Raw genomic sequence first — 20,531 nt, forward strand, 5'->3', positions numbered from 1 at the left:
TTCAGTGAGCATGTGCTGATGATGTCGGCACATTCGTATACAGTGAATATTTCCTGAACTGTGCAAGTTTAGGAGAAATTCACGGTACCTACAGGTAAGACTTATTATAGGCTTACCTGTAGGCAAAAGTGTTTGTAAAAGGGTTTACAACCACTTTAAGGGATTACCAGTGTTCCACTGCTGAAGCCTAGGCATTTCCCCAGATGGCCACTGCTCATCATAACATATCCACACCACCACTGAAGACTTCAGGACCTGCCAGGACCAATCACAGGTCCCGAAGCTAAAGGAATGCAGCCAGGTAAATATGTGGACACCTAAAAGAGGACATTCCTAATTTCAGTCTAAAAAAGAAATGGATCTCCTGTATCATGTGACCAGGATTTAGGTGAATATTTGCCCCCCTCAACTTAATTTTTTATATTGCTGTGGTGTGCCAGAGTGGGGTGTTGTTTATGTGGAGGGAGTCACCAGACAGATTTCAACTTTAACCCTGTACTCCACAATTCATCTCTTACAAATTCCATAATTACTTACAAGGCACTTTAAGACATGGGCAGCACAGTGGCTTAGCAAATCCGCCTGGCAGGACTAGTGTTGTCGGTTCAAAACCTGCCAGGAGTTTGCATATTCCTCCTATGCTTGCATTGGCTTCCTCCAGTTTCTTCCCACATTCCAAAGACATGCTGGTAGGTAAACTGGCCCCAGTATGTATATGAATGTGAGTTAGGACCTTAGATTGTAAGCTCCTTGAGGATAGGGACTATATAAATATGAAAAAAGAAGGACAACGCCCATCCAGTCTCCATGAGAAAGGTGATTAATCTGTGCTCTGGTTAATGGTCATTTTCCTAGCACCCAGGTGCAACATGAAATCAAGATGAATATCCGGCAACTTGCCAATATATAAATACTTGTAATAAAATAAAACATCTTCCTGCTCTGCCTTGCTAGAAGTCTGTAGATCTGATGGCAAAGCATAATATACAGTATCTCACAAAAGTGAGTACACCCCTCACATTTTTGTAAATATTTTATTATATCTTTTCATGTGACAACACTGAAGAAATTACACTTTACTACAATGTAAAGTAGTGAGTGGACAGCTTGTAAAACAGTGTAAATTTGCTGTCCCCTCAAAATAACTCAACACACAGCCATTAATGTCTAAACCGCTGGCAACAAAAGTGAGTACACCCCTAAGTAAAAATGTCCAAATTGGGCCCAAAGTGTCAATATTTTGTGTGGCCACCATTATTTTCCAGCACTGCCTTAACCCTCTTGGGTATGGAGTTCACCAGAGCTTCTCAGGTTGCCACTGGAGTCCTCTTCCCCTCCTCCATGATGACATCACGGAGCTGGTGGATGTTAGAGACCTTGTGCTCCTCCACCTTCCGTTTGAGGATGCCTCACAGATGCTCAATAGGGTTTAGGCCTGGAGACATGCTTGGCCAGTCCATCACCTTTACCATCAGCTTCTTTAGCAAGACAGTGGTCGTCTTGGAGGTGTGCTTGGGGTCGTTATGTTGGAATACTGCCCTGCGGCCCAGTCTCCGAAGGGAGGGGATCATGCTCTGCTTCAGTATGTCACAGTACATGTTGGCATTCATAGTTCCCTGAATGAACTGTAGCTCTTCAGTGCTGGCAGCACTCATGCAGCCCCAGACCATGATACTTCTACCACCATGCTTGACTGTAGGCAAGACACACTTGTCTTTGTACTCCTCACCTGGTTGCTGCCAAACTTGCTTGACACCATCTGAACCAAATAAGTTTATATTGGTCTCATCAGACCACAGGGCATGGTTCCAGTAATCCATGTCCCTAGTCTGTTTGTCTTCAGCAAACTGTTTGGGGGCTTTCTTGTGCATCATCTTTAGAAGAGGTTTCCTTCTGCGACAACAGCCATGCAAATCAATTTGATGCAGTGTGCGGTGTATGGTCTGAGCACTGACAGGCTGACCCCCCACCCCTTCAACCTCTGCAGCAATTCTGGCAGCACTCATACGTCTATTTCCCAAAGACAACCTCTGGATGTGATGCTGAGCACATGGACTCAACTTCTTTGGTTGACCATGCAAGGCCTGTTCTGAGTGGAACCTGTCCTGTTAAACTGCTGTATGGTCTTGGCCACCGTGCTACAGCTCAGTTTCAGGGTCTTGGCAATCTTCTTATAGCCTAGGTCATCTTTATGTAGAGCAACAATTCTTTTTTTCAGATCCTCAGAGAGTTCTTTGCCATGAGGTGCCATGTTGAACTTCCAGTGACCAGTATGAGAGAGTGAGAGTGATAACACCAAATTTAACACACCTGCTCCCCATTTACACCTGAGACCTTGTAACACTAACGAGTCACATGACACCGGGGAGGGAAAATGGCTAATTGGGCCCAATTTGGACATTTTCACTTAGGGGTGTACTCACTTTTGTTGCCAGCGGTTTAGGCATTAATGGTTGTGTGTTGAGTTATTTTGAGGGGACAGCAAATTTACACTGTTATACAAGGTGCACACGCACTACTTTACATTGTAGCAAAGTGTCATTTCTTCAGTGTTGTCACATGAAAAGATATAATAAAATATTTACAAAAATGTGAGGGGTGTACTCACTTTTGTGAGATACTGTAGCTATTTTTTATTTTTATTCTGGAAGGAGCTCTTGAAGAGCACCAAGCATTACTGCTGTCTGAAACTTTAGAATGTATTGAACAGCTGGTTTTCTGCTAGGAGCTGTAGTTCCTCCTGACAACTATATATCACTAAAAGGTACAATAGCATCGTAGAGGTCTACAACAATAACCACAGCACTCAGCAGGTAAGAAGTATTTAAACACACCCAGAGGAGACAGTTATGCCCAATATTGCCAGATACTATTTTTACTTACTTAGGTGACACAGCTTTTCTGCTGACCAACTGTTCATCTCATCATTCGTCTACTACTGCTGGTTGCTGTGCTAGTGTCATTTTTATAGAGGCCAGTGTTGAATGTTAAATGGTCCTAAACAGGGCTTTTTATTTTTCACAGAAAATAGGTGCAGGACCTCAACCACGACCCCCCAAAACCGCCCACACACACACACCCTCCAAACTGCATAAAATATGGAGTGTGATCAAATTTCCCTAACAGAAGGAGGATCTTAAAGGGGCACTAAATACCAGGAGTGCATTATTTACCAAGTTCAGAGTTTGGGGGGGGGGTTAAACACAGAGTGCGGAGTTCAGAGGTGTGCTACATGCAGAAATCGGAGGAGCTCTATGTACATAGTGTAGAGTTCAGGGGTTCACTGCATACAGAGTGCAGAGTTCAGCCTTCTTCCACAGCTGCTTTCCCCTGCATCCCCCATCCACATCTCACTTTCACCCCTCTTCAGCTCAGACATGCAACAACCCCCCCACACTGCCCTCATCTTCCCTCCCCCTCCATAAAAGCTCCACCATCTACTAGAGCTTCACGATTAATCGTCAAGAATCGTTATCTCGATTTTTTCCCCATTGTGATCTTGACAAAGGGTTTCCTGATCTTCCCAATCTTTGGCATGCAGAGAATTTGCTCTCTGCTCTCTGCTCTCAGCCCTCAAAAGTCAAAGTCTGGGCAGACTGCCAAGTTTTAAAACATTCTATCAGTGGAATGTTAAGTCTAAACATTGTATCAATTTGTCTTTTACATCAAAGGAATAGACTTCTGTATGTAAATTAGGAACGTTTAACCACTTAAACACTAAGGCCTCATGCACACAGGCTGTTAAAATAACGTTATGAAAACACCAGTATCTTTGCAGTGATTTTTTTTAAACTTTTTTCATCTTTTTTCAACGTTTTTGCAATAGCGTTTTTTACCGTTTTTGAGCGTTTTTCCGCGTTAGCGTTTTTTAGCGTTTTTTTTAATATTTTTTTTTTTCCAATGGATCAAAAACATTAAAACACGTTGGTGAATGACGTTTTTGAGCGTTTTTGAGCGTTTGAGCGTTTTTACAGCTGAAAAACATCTCTCAGAACCCACTGGTCCTGGGTTTTTTTTACAGCTTAGAAACGCCTATGCCATTTGTAGCTCAAAAACGCCTAGGTGGGCATGAAGCCATAGACTAATATAGACATGCCTTTTTAAGCTGAAAAAAAAGCTCAAAAAAGCAGTTGTAAAAACGTCCGTGTGCATGAGGCCTAAACCTTTTTCTGACAGTTGTTGTTTTCAAGTTAAAATCTTTTTTTTTTGCTAGAAATTGCTAGACATTACTAGAACCCCCAAACATTATATATATATATATATATATATATATATATATATATATATATATATATATATATATATATATATATATATATATATTTTTTTTTTTTTTTTTTTTTTTTTTGGAGAGACCCTAGATAATAAAATGGTGGTTGTTGCAATATTTTATGTCACACTGTATTTTAATGAATTAAAAAAAAAAACAACTAACCAGTAAAGTTAGCCCAATTTTTTTTTTTGTATAATGTGAAAGATTTTACACTGAGAGAATCGTGATCTTTTTATTCTAAGCATAAAAATCCTGATTCTCATTTTGGCCAGAATTGTGCAGCTCTACCATCTATACAAGTCTTACTTTTGTTGCTTTATTAAACTGAAGCACCCACCTGGTTCTAGTACCTCCCTGCACACTGTAGGTCGCTCCGCCTCTCACTTGCAGGGAGTTCATCCAATAGAGGTGTAGGCATCCATGTAAGCTGTCACTTGTAAACACAGAAGCCGGTCTTCTATGTTTACATGGGATAGTGATGAGCAGGGAGCAGAGGGCCTGAGCCAGAGGTGGTGGAACTGAGCTGCAGCAAGTTTCAGCTGAAAAAAAGCCCTGCTCCTAAATCTATTCTTGTGAAAACGCTGGTCAAGAGTGCTCCAGATTCATGCTCCATTCTCTCTCTGCACCCACCACATTCCCATCCGGAAGCATATTTTAGTATGAAAGTGAGTTTGTACTGCTCAGAATCAAGTCACAAGAAAATTGAGCAATACATTTGTAAGATAATTTCCTATTCTATACCCAAATGATTTCAGCTTTCCCACTATAGTAAACAAAATCTTGCAGTCTTCAAAATTTATCCATAATCAGTAAAAACAACAGTGACATCTGGTGGCTAAACAGAGAAAGGACGCAGCAATAATATATACTCACCGGCCACTTTATTAGGTACACCTTGCTAGTACCAGGTTGGACCCATTTTTGCCTTGAGAACTGCCTTAATTCCTCATGGCATAGATTCAACAAGGCGTTGGAAACATTCCTCAGAGATTTTGGTCCGTATTGACATAATACCATCATGTAGTTGCAGGTCAGCTGCACATCCATGATGCGAATCTCCCACTCCACCAAATCCCAAAAGTTCTCTTTTATATTGAGATCTGGTGACTGCTGGAAGTAGACATCAGAAGATGGGTACACTGTAGTCATAAAGAAATGGACATTGTCAGCAGCAATACCCAGGTAGGCCGTGGCGTTTAAACGATGCTCAATTGGTACTAAGGGGCGCAAAGAAAATATCCCCCACACTATTACACCATCACCACCACCAGCCTGAACCATTGATACAAGACAGGATGGATCCATGCTTTCATGTTGTTTACACCAAATTCTGACCCAACCATCTGAATGTCGCAGCTGAAGTTGAGACTCATCAGACCAGGCAAGGTTTTTCCAATCTTCCATTGTCCAATTTTGGTAATCCTGTGTGAATTGTAGCCTCAGTTTCCTGTTCTGAAAAAAGAGACAAAGGTTCCCCACCATGGGACTTTTTAGACCAATAAATATCAAAATCCAAGAATCTTCTGTTAAAAAGTCTTAATACAAATTTTATTGGAAACAAAAATGAAAAGAGTGATAAGGCTGATATCATACAACACGACTAGAGTACCACAGAGGACTCCCGCTTAGTATGTTATACCCACATAAACCTCCAAAACGTATGACTATAAGCACATGACGAATGACACCCATTTGGAGAAAATTTGGCCATGTTGGCCATTTATTAACAAATAAACAAATTGACATTCCTTAAACAGAAACAATAAACATGATCCAGTACCCGTAACATGAAGGTTGCCGGTCTTGGGAGGCACCAAAGAACCAAATGCAGGTTATGTATCTGCATTACTATTTAACGATCCTCAGCCGGGCAACACCGACTCGGGGACAAACACACTTCACCACAGATACCTCCTTGTTACCACTTCCCAGTTAATCCACCATTAACTGGGATCAAACAGAGGGTCACACACTGAACTGTAACAAAAATGTTAACGCCTCCAAACCGCCAAAACTTGAATGGCCACGGGTAGACCAATGTACACAGGGCGGGAACATCCAGGGTATGGTTCCAGAGGGAAAGCAGGGATGTCTGATATACCACCCACTTCCCTGGAGCTGGTATTTGGATGCACTAACCACTTGCAGATACTTTCTATGGGAAACTCGGCCTGACACCCGCCTGTTCCTGGGCTATCCCTGCTATGTTTTTCCCAGATATGGATACAGGGTTATACCGTCCCCCTGGTTTTTGGATGGATACTGCTACAAGTTTTTCATTTCTCTGGCTGCTATTACTTGTACACTGAACAGTATAAGTGTCTCTGGTCCAACCTGCTCCATACCCCTGATGAAAAAAGGTAATCCTGAACGTGTCGGGTGCCTGTAGGGGACTACTATTGGACAGATCTCTGTTGATCATACTTTGTCATGAATTGACAGTGTACAGTATTGTCCATGTATACTATTGGTTATTGTGAATGTTGTATGATATCAGCCTTTTCACTCTTTTAATTTTTGTTTTCAATAAAATTTGTATTAAGACATTTTAACAGAAGATTCTTGGATTTTGATATTTATAGGCCTAAAAAGTCCAACAGAGGGGAACCTTTGTCTCTTTTTTCTGTCTATATTGGGATGTTGGCCTATTCCCTCACTGACCTGACCATAATCTTACAATTCATATATAACAGTTTCCTGTGCTTAGCTGACAGAAGTGACGCCCAATGTAGTCTTCTACTGCTGTAGCCCATCTGCTTCAAGGATCAATGTGATGTGCGTTCAGAGATGATGCTCGGCATACCTTGGTTGTAACGAATGGTTATGAGTTACTGTTGCCTTTGTATCATCTCAAACCATCTACCATTCTCCTCTGACATCAAAAAGGCATGTTTGTCCACACAACTACCGCTCACTGGATATTCTCTCTTTTTCAGACCATTCTCTTTAAACCCTAGAGATGGTTGTGCATGAAAATCGCAGTAGATCAGCAATTTTTTAAATACTCAGACCAGCCCATCTGGCACCAACAACCATGCCAAGTACATAGTCACTTAAATCTCTTTCCTTTCCCATTCTGATGCTCAGTTGGAACTTCAGCAATTCGTCTTCACCACATCTAGATGCCTAAATGCATTGAGTGGCTGCCACGTGATTGGCTGATTAGCAATTTGTGCTGCCAAGCAATTGAACAGGTGTACCCAATAAAGTTGTCGGTGAGTGTATATAGTAACCTACTTCAGAGTATTGAGGCGAAGATGAACCCTGACTGTTAAGAGTTATTACATTTTATATGACTGTTTTTTTCCAGGATTTCCAGGATTTGCATGTCTTTAAAACACTGAGCCCGGGTTCACACCATAATGCGCTGCGGACCGCACAGGAGCGCTGTGCGTCCCTGTTCACCTTTTCAGGGACGAATCAGGGCCGATTCTATGCCTGAATTCGGCCCTGAAACGCAGCCAAAGACGCACAGCGTTTTTGTGCAGTGCGCACCGCAGCCGCCCCGGAGATATGTGAACCGGCTCCATAGGGAGCCAGTCACATTCTCCTGCTATGCGAATTAGATGTGTGGAAACGCACATCTAATTCGCATAGGTGTGAACCCGGGCTGAAAGTACAGAAAGATACCTTATTTATCTGCTAGAAATTTAGTGTGCTTCTAACTTCTTTTTTGAGCAGACAACACAGTGTGTTTACTGCCGTGTTGTCAGCCCTGCCTGCTAGACTACAGATTTCCACCAATCCCCGTCCCTCTGTGTCCTCTCTCACATGTATATACAAAAAAGAAATCTTCTATGGGACTTTGAAAGGCAGAAACTCCTTAGTGATCACGCAGTATAGAAAACATGTTTATACTTTCTTTGTAAAGTTAAAAACATTGATTGTAACATATCAAATAAAAAACTGGATGCATATACAGCTGAGGTGCGATATCAAAGATTATACAACCAATGGACTCTTTTGATGGAGAATGCCCCCTTTCACATGCATACATTGATTTTTTCCTATCAATACAATGGTGTTGCCTTGATTCCTAACAAACTGTTCACTTACTATGTGTAGGGAAAGGGCACTTGGGAGATATAATTCTCGGGACATGCCTATGGTCAATATACAGTAGCAGCCAGCCCTGCAATAATTTTGCAAGAATGACATTGCAGGGACTAATAAAAGCGGTTTCTTCCTACAGGAACAAGGTAAAAGGAAACAATAATGCTGTGACAGGGGATAAAATGGTGTAGGGTTGAATATGGGTAATATCTGCACATACACCACTTGCCAACTGCCCCGTAGCACATTTACTGCTACAGCAGGGTGACCAGATGTCCCCGGGTTCCAGGAACAGTCCCTGGAATGAAGACACTGTCCCTGGACCAAGTCTGTCCCTGGTTTTGTCCCCGGATTGGATTTGAACAGGGACCCGAGCAATTTCAAAGACAGTTAGTGCTGAATAAAAAAAAAAAAAATTACAAACCCCCGCTCCGCAGATCCTACTAGCTTAGGGGGGTGTATTTTTTCCATTATCTGTGCCCCTTTCTGATGATCATGTGCTGGTCGGAGCGGAGGGACCATTTCTTCAGTTTCGGGTGCATGACCATTCCGCTCCCGCTTGCATGTTCTTCTGCCTTGGCTCAAGTCCCGGCCAGCCGCCTGCCTATCTCCTTGCCTTCCCCGGTGGAGTGATCTTCCTCTGCTCAGCTCCGCTCCCCACCCAGTAGTAGCCGGGGCCCGGAGAGTGAGATTTGAGAGGCTGTGAGGTGGGCAGGGGGCGGCGTCAGGCAGAGAGGCAGCTGGAACTCTATCATGGCCCTGGCTGGCAGTGCACTGTCACAGTGTGACATGGCTACTGGGTGCTGATTTTGTTAACGTATTGGTCATATGTATCAGCACCCAGCAGCCATGTCATGTGACACACTGTGGCAGAGCCAGCCAGAGCCATGATAGAGTGCCTGTTGCCTGCGAGTTATCATGATGCTGATGATATTAACCAGTTGCCGACCACCCCATAGCAAATTTACTGCGCTGCATGGGATCATGTATATATACGTGATCTTGTATTTCTAGGTATCGGAGCTGATCAGCAGGTCCAGCAGACTCGACATCCACTGGTGCCCACCGATCGTTCTGTACACAGGCAGAAGGGCGGGCTGCCTATGTAAACAAGGCAGATCGCCGTTCTGTCAGTATGGAAGACATTGATCCTGTGTCCCTGCAAAGCAGAGATAGGGATCTATGCTTTCCCCTAGTGAAAGAGCCTCCCCATAGTGAGAAAACACCTGTTAGGCACATATTTCACCCTTTGGTTGCCCTAGATGTTAACCCCTTCCCAGCCAGTGTCATTAGTACAGTGACAGTGCATATTTTTAGCACTGATCACTGGTTCCCACAAAGTGTCAAATGTGTCACTTGTTGTCTGGTTTGTCCACCGCAATAGCACAGTCCCGCTATAAGTGATTGATTGCCGCCATTACTAGTAAAAAACAAGTATGTCCCCGGATTTAATTTTTAAAAAATCTGGTCACCTTATGCTACAGGGCGGCTGCGCTGCGCAGGATTATGTAAATATACATATCCTGTACTTCTGGCTATCAGGCATGAGGGCGCACCGCCGTCAGATCGCTCCTCCTGTGATTTTACACAGAGGGAGCTGATCAGCGGGTCCCGCAGACCCAATCTCTGCCGGCACCCGCTGATTGTTCAGTACATAGACAGAACGGCAGTATGCCTATGTAAACAAGCAGATTGTCATTCTGTCAGTACAGAAGGCGTGGATCCTGTGTTCCCATATAGCAGGAACACCGATCAATGCCTTCCACTAGTAAAAGCACCTCCCCCACAGTTAGAAAACACATTTTAGGCACACATTTAACCCTTTGATCGCCTCCGATGTTAACCCCTTTCCTGCCAGTGTCATTAGTACAGTGACAGTGCATATTTTTTAGCACTGATCACTGTATTAGTGTCACTGGTTTCAAAAAAGGTGTCAAAAGTGTCAGTTAGGTGTCTGAATTGTCCGCCGCAATATCGCAGTCCTGCTATAAGTCCCTTGTCGCCACCATTACTAGTAAAAATAAATAAATAAAAATTCAATAAACATATCCCATAGTTTGTAAAGATGCAACCCAATCAACATATGCTTATTGGGATTTTTTACCAAAAATATATAGCATATTGTCCTAAATAAGTAAAAAATTTTTTTTTTTTCAAAATTGCCGGGCGTTTTTTGTTTATAGCGCAAAAAAATTATTTGGATACAGTGTCGCACGACCGTGCAATTGTCAGTTTAACCACTTAAGGACCGAGCCCATTTTTCAGACTAGATGTTTACAAGTTAAAATCTATTTTTTTAAATAGAAAATTACTTAGATGAGTAGAGTTACAGAGGAGTTCTAGAGCTAGAATTATTGCTCTCGCTCTAATGATCGCGGTGATGCCTCACATGTGTGGTTCGAACACTGTTTTCATATGCGGGCGCTACTCACGTATCCGTTCGCTTCTGCGCATGAGTTCATCAGTACGGGGCAGTTTAAAACATTTTTGGGTCACTTTTATTCCTATTACAAGGGATGTAAACATCCTTTGTAATAGAAAAAAAGCATGGCAGGTCCTCTTAAATATGTGATCTGGGGTCAAAAAGACCTCAGATCTCATATTTACACTAAAATGCAATAATAAATAAAAAAATATAATTTGAAAAAATACATTTTCTCCTTTAAAGCGGTTGTACACCCGCACAACATTTTTAATTTTTTTTTAACACCTGTCAGGCAAAAGGGATAATGAGCTAGTATGCACCGCATACTAGCTCATTATGAAATACTTACCTTAAAATGCGGTGTCGGCAGCTGATCCCAGTCACCGCCAAGTGAGCTGACATTTGCCCTTGGCGGTTCGTGGCTCCGGCGCTGTGAGTGGCCGGAGCCACGATGTCGTCACTCCCGCTTATGCACGTGGGAGACTTCTTTCCGGACCTTCAGCGACCTTCACAGCGCATGACGTCAGCGGCTGCATGCAAAGTGAATATCTCCTAAACTGTGCAGGTTTAGGAGATATTCATTTTACCTACAGGTAAGCCTTATTATTATCTCACTCGGCATCCAGGCAGTGGGGTGACAGGATGCGATCGTCTCCGCCGGCGGGTCCGGTAAGCAGCAGATACGACCGGAGCGCGGTGGGAGGGGGGTGGGCACCTCTCCTGCCACCAATAAAAGTGATCTGGCGGTGAATCTGCTGCGGAGACCACTTTTATCCTAAAGAGAGACACACGGCGTTCCCGAAAATACCGAGGTTATGGCAGCTAGTTCTCCCATTGGAAGATTCCCCCTCTTTTACTTTTCTGGGGAAAAAAATTTGAGGTTTTCTTTTACTTTCACTTTCAATGATAATGGTAAACAGGACAAATAGAGAGGGTGAATCTCCTTAACGGGGGCACAGACAGCAATAAAAACTGAAAGGTGTTCTAATCCCTCTCCACTCTATCCAAAACTAAAGAAAAAGTTTTGCCTTTAGTTATACTTTAGGTGACAATTTTTCAATACAGACATGCATAGCATGCCACAAAAATGTTGTACTGTTATGACTAGCAGATCACATTCTATGGTTTAACCATTTGCCACCGAGCGTACACATATATGAGGCCTCACTGAAGTGGGTCTTCTACTGTGAGGCCGCACATATGTGTACATGTATATGTGCTGGGAGCGCTGCATATCGAGAGCTCCGATCTTGTACTAATGATCAGAAATTGAGAGTCCCAGTTCCCAATCAATCACTGTGGTTTTTTTTCTACTTTGAATAGAGAAAAAGACACATCCTGTTTGTTAGAGGAGAAAAATGTAAACAAATGAAAGTGCGAGTAAAAAACTAAAAATAAAGAAAAAATAGCTACATCGGGGTTTGATTAAGGTCAGTGCCAGGTTTAGGATCAAGGTCTGAGGCAAGGTCAGTGTCAAAGGCTGGGGTCAAAGGTCAGGGTCAGTGTATTTTAGGTAGAATAAAAAAAAAAGCATTTTTAAAATAGTATCAGGGCCAGTTAGTGTTAGGTAGGATAAAAAAAAAAAGAAAAATGCACATTGTTGTTTCTGGGCCCTACTACAAGTACAAACACATACTGTATGTGGTATCACTGCGATCATGAGGGCAGTATAATTTATTTTTGATTGTTCTTTGGTGGTAGATTATTGTAATAGCAAGAAATACACAGCTACATTAAAAAAACGATTTTGTTTTTACTATTTTGGCCTAGTTTTTCTTTGATAATAATAAAAAAAAAAAAAATCAGGAGATATCCATTAACAATTACCAAATGAAAGCCGATTTGTCCGGAGAAGAACAAGGTATAATTCACCTAGATACTCAAAGTAGTTGCGATGATATGTACAGTTTTACTAACACATGTCAAAGTTGCAAAATTGTGTTCAGGCATTAGGATTTGTTGTTCTCTCCATCATGAAGGGGTTAATACACTTAAGAATTGGCATATCTAAAAAGTAGTTAGTCACATTCAATTGAACTTGTTCAGTTCACTGAAAAAGCTAAACTGAAGAAGTGGTTTATAGAAGCTACGAAGCGTCTTCATCATTACAGAACAAGTCCAGTTGAATGAGACTGAATGTGACTACTACTGGATACACCATGACCTCGATAAATGAGAACCTTAGATAAGAGATTTACTTTAAAGCGGTAGTAAAGCCCGCTTTGTGATTGTTACCTACAGTGAGGGGAAAAAAGTTTTTGATCCCCTGCTGATTTTGTACGTTTGCCCACTGACAAAGAAATGATAAGTCTATAATTTTAACAGTAGGTTTGTTTTAACAGTGAGAGACAAAATAACAACAAAAAAATCCAGAAAAACGCATTTCAAAAAAACTAAAAATTGATTTGCATTTTAATGAGTGAAATAAGTATTTGACCCCTATGCAAAACATGACTACTTGGTGGCAAATCTCTTGTTGGCAATCACAGAGGTCAGACGTTTCTTGTAGTTGGCCACCAGGTTTGCACACATCTCAGGAGGGATTTTGTCCCACTCCTCTTTGTAGATCTTCTCAAATTCATTAAGGTTTCGAGGATGACGTTTGGTAACTCGAACCTTCAGCTCTTTCCACGTATTTTCTATGGGTTTAAGGTCTGGAGATTGGCTAGGCCACTCCAGGACCATAATGTGCTTCTTATGGAGCCACTCCTTTGTTGCCTTGGCCATGTGTTTTGGGTGATTGTCATACTGGAATACCCATCCATGACCCATTTTCAATTCCATGGCTGAGGGAAGGAGGTTCTCACCCAAGATTTGATGATACATGGCCCCGTCCATTGTCCCTTTGATGCGGTGAAGTTGTCCTGTCCCCTCAGCAGAAAAATACCCCCAAAGCATATTGTTTCCACCTCCATGTTTGACAGTGGGGATGGAGTTCTTGGGGTCATGGGCAGCATTTCTCCTTTTCCAAACACGGCGAGTTGAGTTGATGCCAAAGAGCTTGATTTTGGTCTCATCTGACCACAACACTTTCACCCAGTTCTCCTCTGAATCCTTCAGATGTTCATTAGCAAACTTCAGACAGGCCTGTTTATGTGCTTTTTTGAGCACTGCAGGATTTCAGTCCTTCACGGTGTAGTGTGTTACCAATTGTTTTCTTGGTGACTATGGTCCCAGCTGCCTTGAGATCATTGACAAGATTCTCCCTTGTAGTTCTGGGCTGATTCCTCACCGTTCTCTTGATGGGCTGATTCCTCACTGTTCTCTTGATCATTGAAACTCCACAAGGTGAGATCTTGCATGGAGCCCCAGACTGAGGGAGATTGACAGTTTTTGTGTATTTCTTCCATTTGTGAATAATCACACCAACTGTTGTCACCCTCTTACCAGGCTGCTATGTGATGGTCTTGTAGCCCATTTCAGCCTTGTGTAGGTCTACAATCTTGTCACCGACATCCTTGGACAGCTCTTTGGTCTTTGCCATGGTGGAGAGTTTGGAATCTGATTGATTGCTTCTGTGGACAGGTGAGTGTGCTCTTAATCTCAGCTCGTTACCTGTATAGAACACACCTGGGAGCAGAAATCTTGCTGATTGATAGGGGATCAAATAATTATTTCACTCATTGAAATTCAAATCAATTTATAACTTTTTTAGAAATGCGTTTTTCTGGATATTTTTGTTGTTCTGTCTCTCACTGTTAAAATAAACCTACCACGACCTACCTATAATAAGGCTTACCTGTAGGTAAAATTAATATCTCCTAAACGTGCACTGTTTAGGAGGTATTCACCCTGGGTGCAGCCAGTGACATGCGCTCTGAGGCTCACGCGTGCATGCATGGGAGTGATGTCATCGCAGCTTTGGCCAATTTCACAGCCGGAGCACGCAAAGAAAGACTGGGGGAAGATGTCTGCCCTCTCAGCAGTGACATTGCGACGCTGAAAGGCTTTGTTGTAAGGTAGGTATTTAATAATGTGCTAGTATGCAATGCATACTAGCCCGCTATGTCATTGTCTTGCTGGTAATTTTTTATTTTTTTTAAACCAGCTGCGGTTTACAACCACTTTAAAGGGTTTAAAATGAATGTTTACGTTTTTATACTTATATTAAACCACTGTCTTAGATGGCTACTTACCTGTGGAAGATGCAGCAGGTTGAAAATGTCAGCAGTAGTTTCTGCCGCATCGCTGTTGTCTGGGCCAATCACAGCAGACACAGTGGGGATGTAGCTAGTATAACTTTTGTCAGTGTCAATAACATCATCTCTTGATATGAATTTCAAAGCTGGCTGAATGTTGTTATGTACGTAGCAGGTATCAAAGATGTTATACCCCAGAGTAACGTTCGGTAGTAGGGAGCTGCTGTTGTTGATCTCTTCCACTGCAAACTTCATGACTTGAAAATAGAGATACCCTGCCAGGCTGATATTAAAACTGAAAGGAGAGAGAAAAACAGATACATTTAATGTCTTTAAAGCTGAGCATCAGACAAATATAAAGCCATCATTTAATATAGTTATTTATTCATTACAATATAATTAGTGACATGTTTTCTGTTTTTTTTTTTTTAACTAGGATAAATATCTGAAATTGTTCAGATATTAGCCTGCTGCAGAGTATCACTTACACTGGGAGAAGGGGAAACACTATATAGCACTCAGGTCTTTTTTACTTTGCATTCTGCCATTCATCAACAGTTTGCACATGTACAGGGGATGTGAGAAAAGTGATGCTTCTCCTTCATTTTTCAAGTTCAACTATAGTGTGAAAAATGTGGGTGTCTGATCTTGCTATGCTGTCTGGCAGGAGTGCCTGGATCACAAGACTTGTTTAACATATTTACCAATCATTTGGCACTTAAAGAATATGTAAACCCAACATTTCATATTCCTGATATGTGCCTGCACTACCGTATACTTGTATGAAAAAGTCTCCTGTTCTCTTTGTAGTGTTTCCTAGTAGTGCCCCCTTCACCCTCCAGTAATGTCCACCTCTGCCCCCTTCACTCCCCCCTCCACCATAAATGTCATCCTCTGCCCCATCACCCCCCCCCCCCACAGTAATGTCCTCCCCTGCCCCCTTTACTCCCCCCCTGTAATGTCCTCCTCTGCCTCCCTTAACATCTGTGTCCTCATCTCTGCTGTGGTGAGACGCTGCCACCGAAACACCCACATCAGTGTACTGCTACTGTCCTTCTGCTCTCTGCTGTGGCGAGGCTCCCCGGCCACCAAGACCCGAGACTGAGAATTACAGCCTTTCATTCAAAAACGGTGCGAGGCGCCATTACATCACTGCGCATGCGCCCGCCCGGCCCAAAATGGGCACTCATGTACAAGCTTTGCAGGCTTCAGAACAATGCATGCGCGTGTAAGCAGCTGTGTGCAGGGCAGCCTAGCTGGCTGCAGGAGGTAGTGGGTTAACAAGTGTATATTCTCACTTCCAGCCTCTTTGATATGTTTATTATGTGTACATAGGTTCAGAGCTGTTTGGCCTCTATATTGTCTTCAGCACCATTTTGGAGAAGTCTGGTATCCTGATAGGACAAGCAAATCTCGAGAGATTTGGTTGGCCATTTTTGGGTGGATATCTTATATAGGAAAGCTCAGCCATGTTTAGTGTAGTTCACGTGTGTATACAGACAGGGTGAGTGAAGCTGCTTGTCAGGGAGAGTTAGGAGAAGTTAGGGAGAGTGTTCCGGCCTGTGAGGGATAGCTCAGGGTTCCTCCAGAGTCCTGTATCAACAATCCTGGTCGGATGAAAGACTCCCCATTGTGGATAATAAATCCGGTGCCCTCGCTGTGAGGGAGGGACAAGTGTATCAGATGCCTATATCCATCTGCTGAAGGAATAGCGCTGTTACCGGGTAACGTGTGTGAAAATCAGCCCCTACAGATACGCATTGTGTACTTGGGTTTATACTGTGTCAGTCAGTGAGAAGTGACTATAGTGCTGACGAACACAATTACCGCTTACATCAGAAGTGACTGTGCTGTGTATCTATGCCTCCATGTCTGGAGTGAAACTACTTGCGTTACTGCTGTAAATACTCTTTCTACCACCACCTCTCCGGTAATAAATGTTGCCTGGTTATAAAGTCAGTACGTGTGATTACCTCTGTGAAGCCATTATACCCTACACCCGCTTACACGCGGTTGTGCTGTCGACCCGCAGCCATGTTTTTTATGGGCGCCCTAGCGGACATTTACGGGCAGCCTGAAAATGGGTGGAAATTTACAGGCTGCCTGTAAATTAACCGGGCGGTTGGCAACACTGACCTCAATCAGTGTACGGCACTCACTATTGCGAGCTGTGTCAGCGGCTGCTGGTGAAGGGCCTGCCACACAGCTCGCATACTACAAAGGCCAGTCCTGCAGGACATGGCTGCTAATGGGAACAGCATTCCTGCTGTGGAAAAAGTACAGGAACGCCGTTCCTGCAGGACTTGAGCCCTGCAAATCTCCCTATATAAATTTTACTTATATCTGCTGTCTTCAGCTTTCTATATTCTTGAGAATGTGAACATCGTGTTGGAATTTTTACTTCCTCTTCCAGCACTGGGAGGGGAGGCTGGGCATACACTGTGTGACAGATGATTGGGAAAAAGGCATACCCCTCCCACCCCCCTCCACGTAGGCAGAGGAAGAAAGAAACATGCAGAGTTGTGCTATGAATAGACCAGCTCTCTGCTAATCTATTTATAGCAACCTCCCCAACACAAATTTTCAGCTGCTTTTATCTCCTGTGTTGGAGAACTTGTCAGAAGTTATCATGCTTATAACAGAGGAATGAAGCAGCAGAAAGACACGGGCCTTAGGGCTTTGGAGAGAGCTAAGTAAACACTACAGATATATGTGCCCAGGTCAAATTTTAAGAATCGGGTTTATATCCACTTTCAGGCTGCTTTCACACTGAGAAGTTTTCAAGCGCTTTTGTATTAAAAAAAGCACCTGAAAAGCTCAAGAAAAATTATTCCTTTTAAAATTAACCAATATGTTCACACTGGGGCGATGTGCATCCGTTGCGGTGAAAAGAATCCTGACTGCAGCATTTTTGAAGCATGTTTGAAGAGTTTAAAAAAAAACGCCCCAAAAACGCTCCTGCCCATTGAAATGAATGGACACCACATCAAAACCACCTCAAAAATGCCCCCACTAAGCGTTTTTGGTGCAGTTTTTGAGTCACATGTCCACGGCAAATACTGCAAAAGCGCAACAAAAATGCTCCATACTGGCAGTTTTGAAGCAATCCAGTGAAAATTTATGTGAAATCTCTGGTGTTCCTGCCAGTCCCTCTGCTTTTTTTAAAAAAAACTGACCACACTAAGCAGGAGACCACACCATGGTCAGCTCTCTATCTCTGCTGGGAACTCAGCCTGCTCTCCTCCAATGATCAAACTTGTCTTGACACCCCCCCCCCCCGCGCAGCCTTTTACTGGGAAGCTCAATGTACTGCTGTTTCTCCTCTCCCAGCTCTTATGCAGCTGAGAACAGAGGGAATGTGAATCTTTATCAAAAAGGGGGGGGGGGAGTAATTATAATGTTTTTTTTCTTTAAACATTTAATACATTATGCATCATAGTCACCCAATTTGCAAAGCATGCTGGGCTTTTAAATAAGAAAGCAGCACTGCTTAAACAGTTGTTAGCATCCTCTATATACCTGACTAAGCCAGTTATCCCGTTTAGGAGAATCGGGGTGTGTGTCTGAATTTTGTGTTATATGATCTCTTATATTGTTTAGATCATTTTCCTCATAGCAAAGATTCTCCAGAATACTGCTTTGCGCTCACCACATACTTACTGAAAGTGGCAATCAGTAAAGTGGACCTTCAAAAAGTGAAGATTTGCTTTGTTAAAAGGTACATTTAGAAACGGTAATTGTATGTAAGCAGATAATGGCTTTTTCATACTGGCATACTGGAATGTGAGGGTGCCTCTTCATTCCTGTGCCTACAGCCTTGTAGCTGTATATCTGCCATATGAGATGTAAGGCACTACTGCCTCTGACTGCTAGTCCCAGGCGATTTGGTGATGTCATTAGTTTGCTGCATACTGTTTTACATGCTAAAGGCTCCGACATGAGGAAGTAAAGCCCTGCCTCTACCAAGATGGCCACTTCCACACAGAAACACAGCGCAGATCAAGGCATGGTAAGTCAGTAATAGGTAAAAGATTAGCTGCAAGGAGACAACAGGCAATACTGGTGCCTAGCCCTTCATCCTCTAGATGTTTTTTTTTTTTCTGGGGGGAGCACAGCTTTTAGAGTTCAGTTCCACCTTAAAGTGTTACTAAACCCAGTAATATGAAAATAGTTCATCCACCCTCCCCCGCAGTGCCCACAGCATATGAATCTTCTTTTTACATAAAAATCCTGCCACTATATACCTTTTTGGCTGATCTGTATACCACGGTCACGTGATAAACTGCAGGGTCCACCTGAGTGCTAAGTGTTCGGGTAGGAGGAGATTTCCACTACAGCCTGTGTCCTCATGCTGTTATGGGAGGCGGATCATCCATGAATCAAGATGTGACATTCCACCCACTGTGTTCTTTTCTAGTTACTGGCCATGGAGGAGGAGGGGATGGACTGGGCTGTCATTTAGGATCTGTATACACACCAACATGTGTAATGTCATACCATGTGACCTGAAAAGCTCAGCTCTACAAGGAAATGTTCTCTCCAGCAATAGAGACCAAACTGAGCATGTGCAGCAGTACTACCCTCACTGTGTCTTATCTGGCCTTGCCAAGAGAGACCCTGCAGGAGGGGAGGATCTGTCTATACAGGATCAAAGAGCCTTTTTACACAATACAGAGGATTAACCCCTTAAGTTCCACAGTGACTATAACAAGCATGCAATTCTGCATATACAGACAGATTTTACTGTTGTGGGTTTAGTAACACTTTAAACGTTCATATGCAATATTTCATATTTGCCTGAAAACATGTTTTACAAAGATATACTGTATATAAGGAATAAATATATCTGTACACTCTATATTACTGACCAAACTTTACCCCAATATATTCAACCACATTTAGTAATTTATTGACCTTGCCCAAAAAATGACAAGCAAAAATTCCACATTTTTGAGAATCTGAGAATCTTGAAACAATGTAAACCGGAAGAAGAGAACAATTGTAACTTTGCTCAAAGCAACCATGAATGTTGTTATGGACAATACCAATACATTCCTGCAAGGGTTGCTGTGCCCATTGAATAGAAGATATATCTCACCTGGGACAGCTGTCTACCACTGGGGTATAGCGAGGAGAGCGATCAGCTCCAGACGCATGAAGACTGAACAGACCACCAAGATTGTAATCTCCTTCATAAAAATATTCTGAGTGAAAATCATCATGACAGCTGGATCCAATATGGGCAAAAATTACAACCAGACCAAGAACAAACATGTGATGCCTCATCCTTGTACTTTTATCCATCTGTGTTCATTATCAGAGCTATCCCTGCTCCATGTACTCTAGTAATGCTGTAGTATGAAAATGTTTCCCCATTCTGAATGAAGCTCTGCGTTTTTGCATGTTTACTTGAGTAATGTTTATTGTATACTCATGGGAGCTTAAATATGTAAAAATAATTGGTTAGTAAAATCTTTTGTTGATGAAACCATTCATTTGCATGATAAGAGAAAACAGCTGCAAAAGAATCTTTAGTTCTATAACATTCTAAGTAACTAAAACTACTTTTTTTTTCTATATTTGAAAACCTTAATAAAACAAAATTGAAATAAAAAAATAAATTAAAATAAAAATACAATCA

The 20,531-nt window shown here is 42.4% G+C and overlaps 1 protein-coding gene across 1 annotated transcript in view; it reads right to left on the bottom strand.

Moving 5' to 3' along the window:
- The window catches only part of LOC141111012 (taste receptor type 1 member 2-like), a 45,040-nt gene extending 24,749 nt beyond the window's left edge, over positions 1 to 20,291 (bottom strand). The window contains exons 1-2 of the mRNA XM_073602906.1: positions 19,989 to 20,291; positions 14,888 to 15,185 (exon numbers count right to left, since the gene is read on the bottom strand). Coding sequence (XP_073459007.1) covers positions 14,888 to 15,185; positions 19,989 to 20,194 — 504 coding nt within the window. The 5' untranslated portion in view covers positions 20,195 to 20,291. The remainder of the gene's footprint in view (positions 1 to 14,887; positions 15,186 to 19,988) is intronic.
- Between the last annotated feature and the right edge of the window lie 240 nt (positions 20,292 to 20,531).

Source organism: Aquarana catesbeiana, linkage group LG10 (assembly GCF_042186555.1).
Source record: "Aquarana catesbeiana isolate 2022-GZ linkage group LG10, ASM4218655v1, whole genome shotgun sequence".
NCBI lineage: Eukaryota > Metazoa > Chordata > Amphibia > Anura > Ranidae > Aquarana > Aquarana catesbeiana.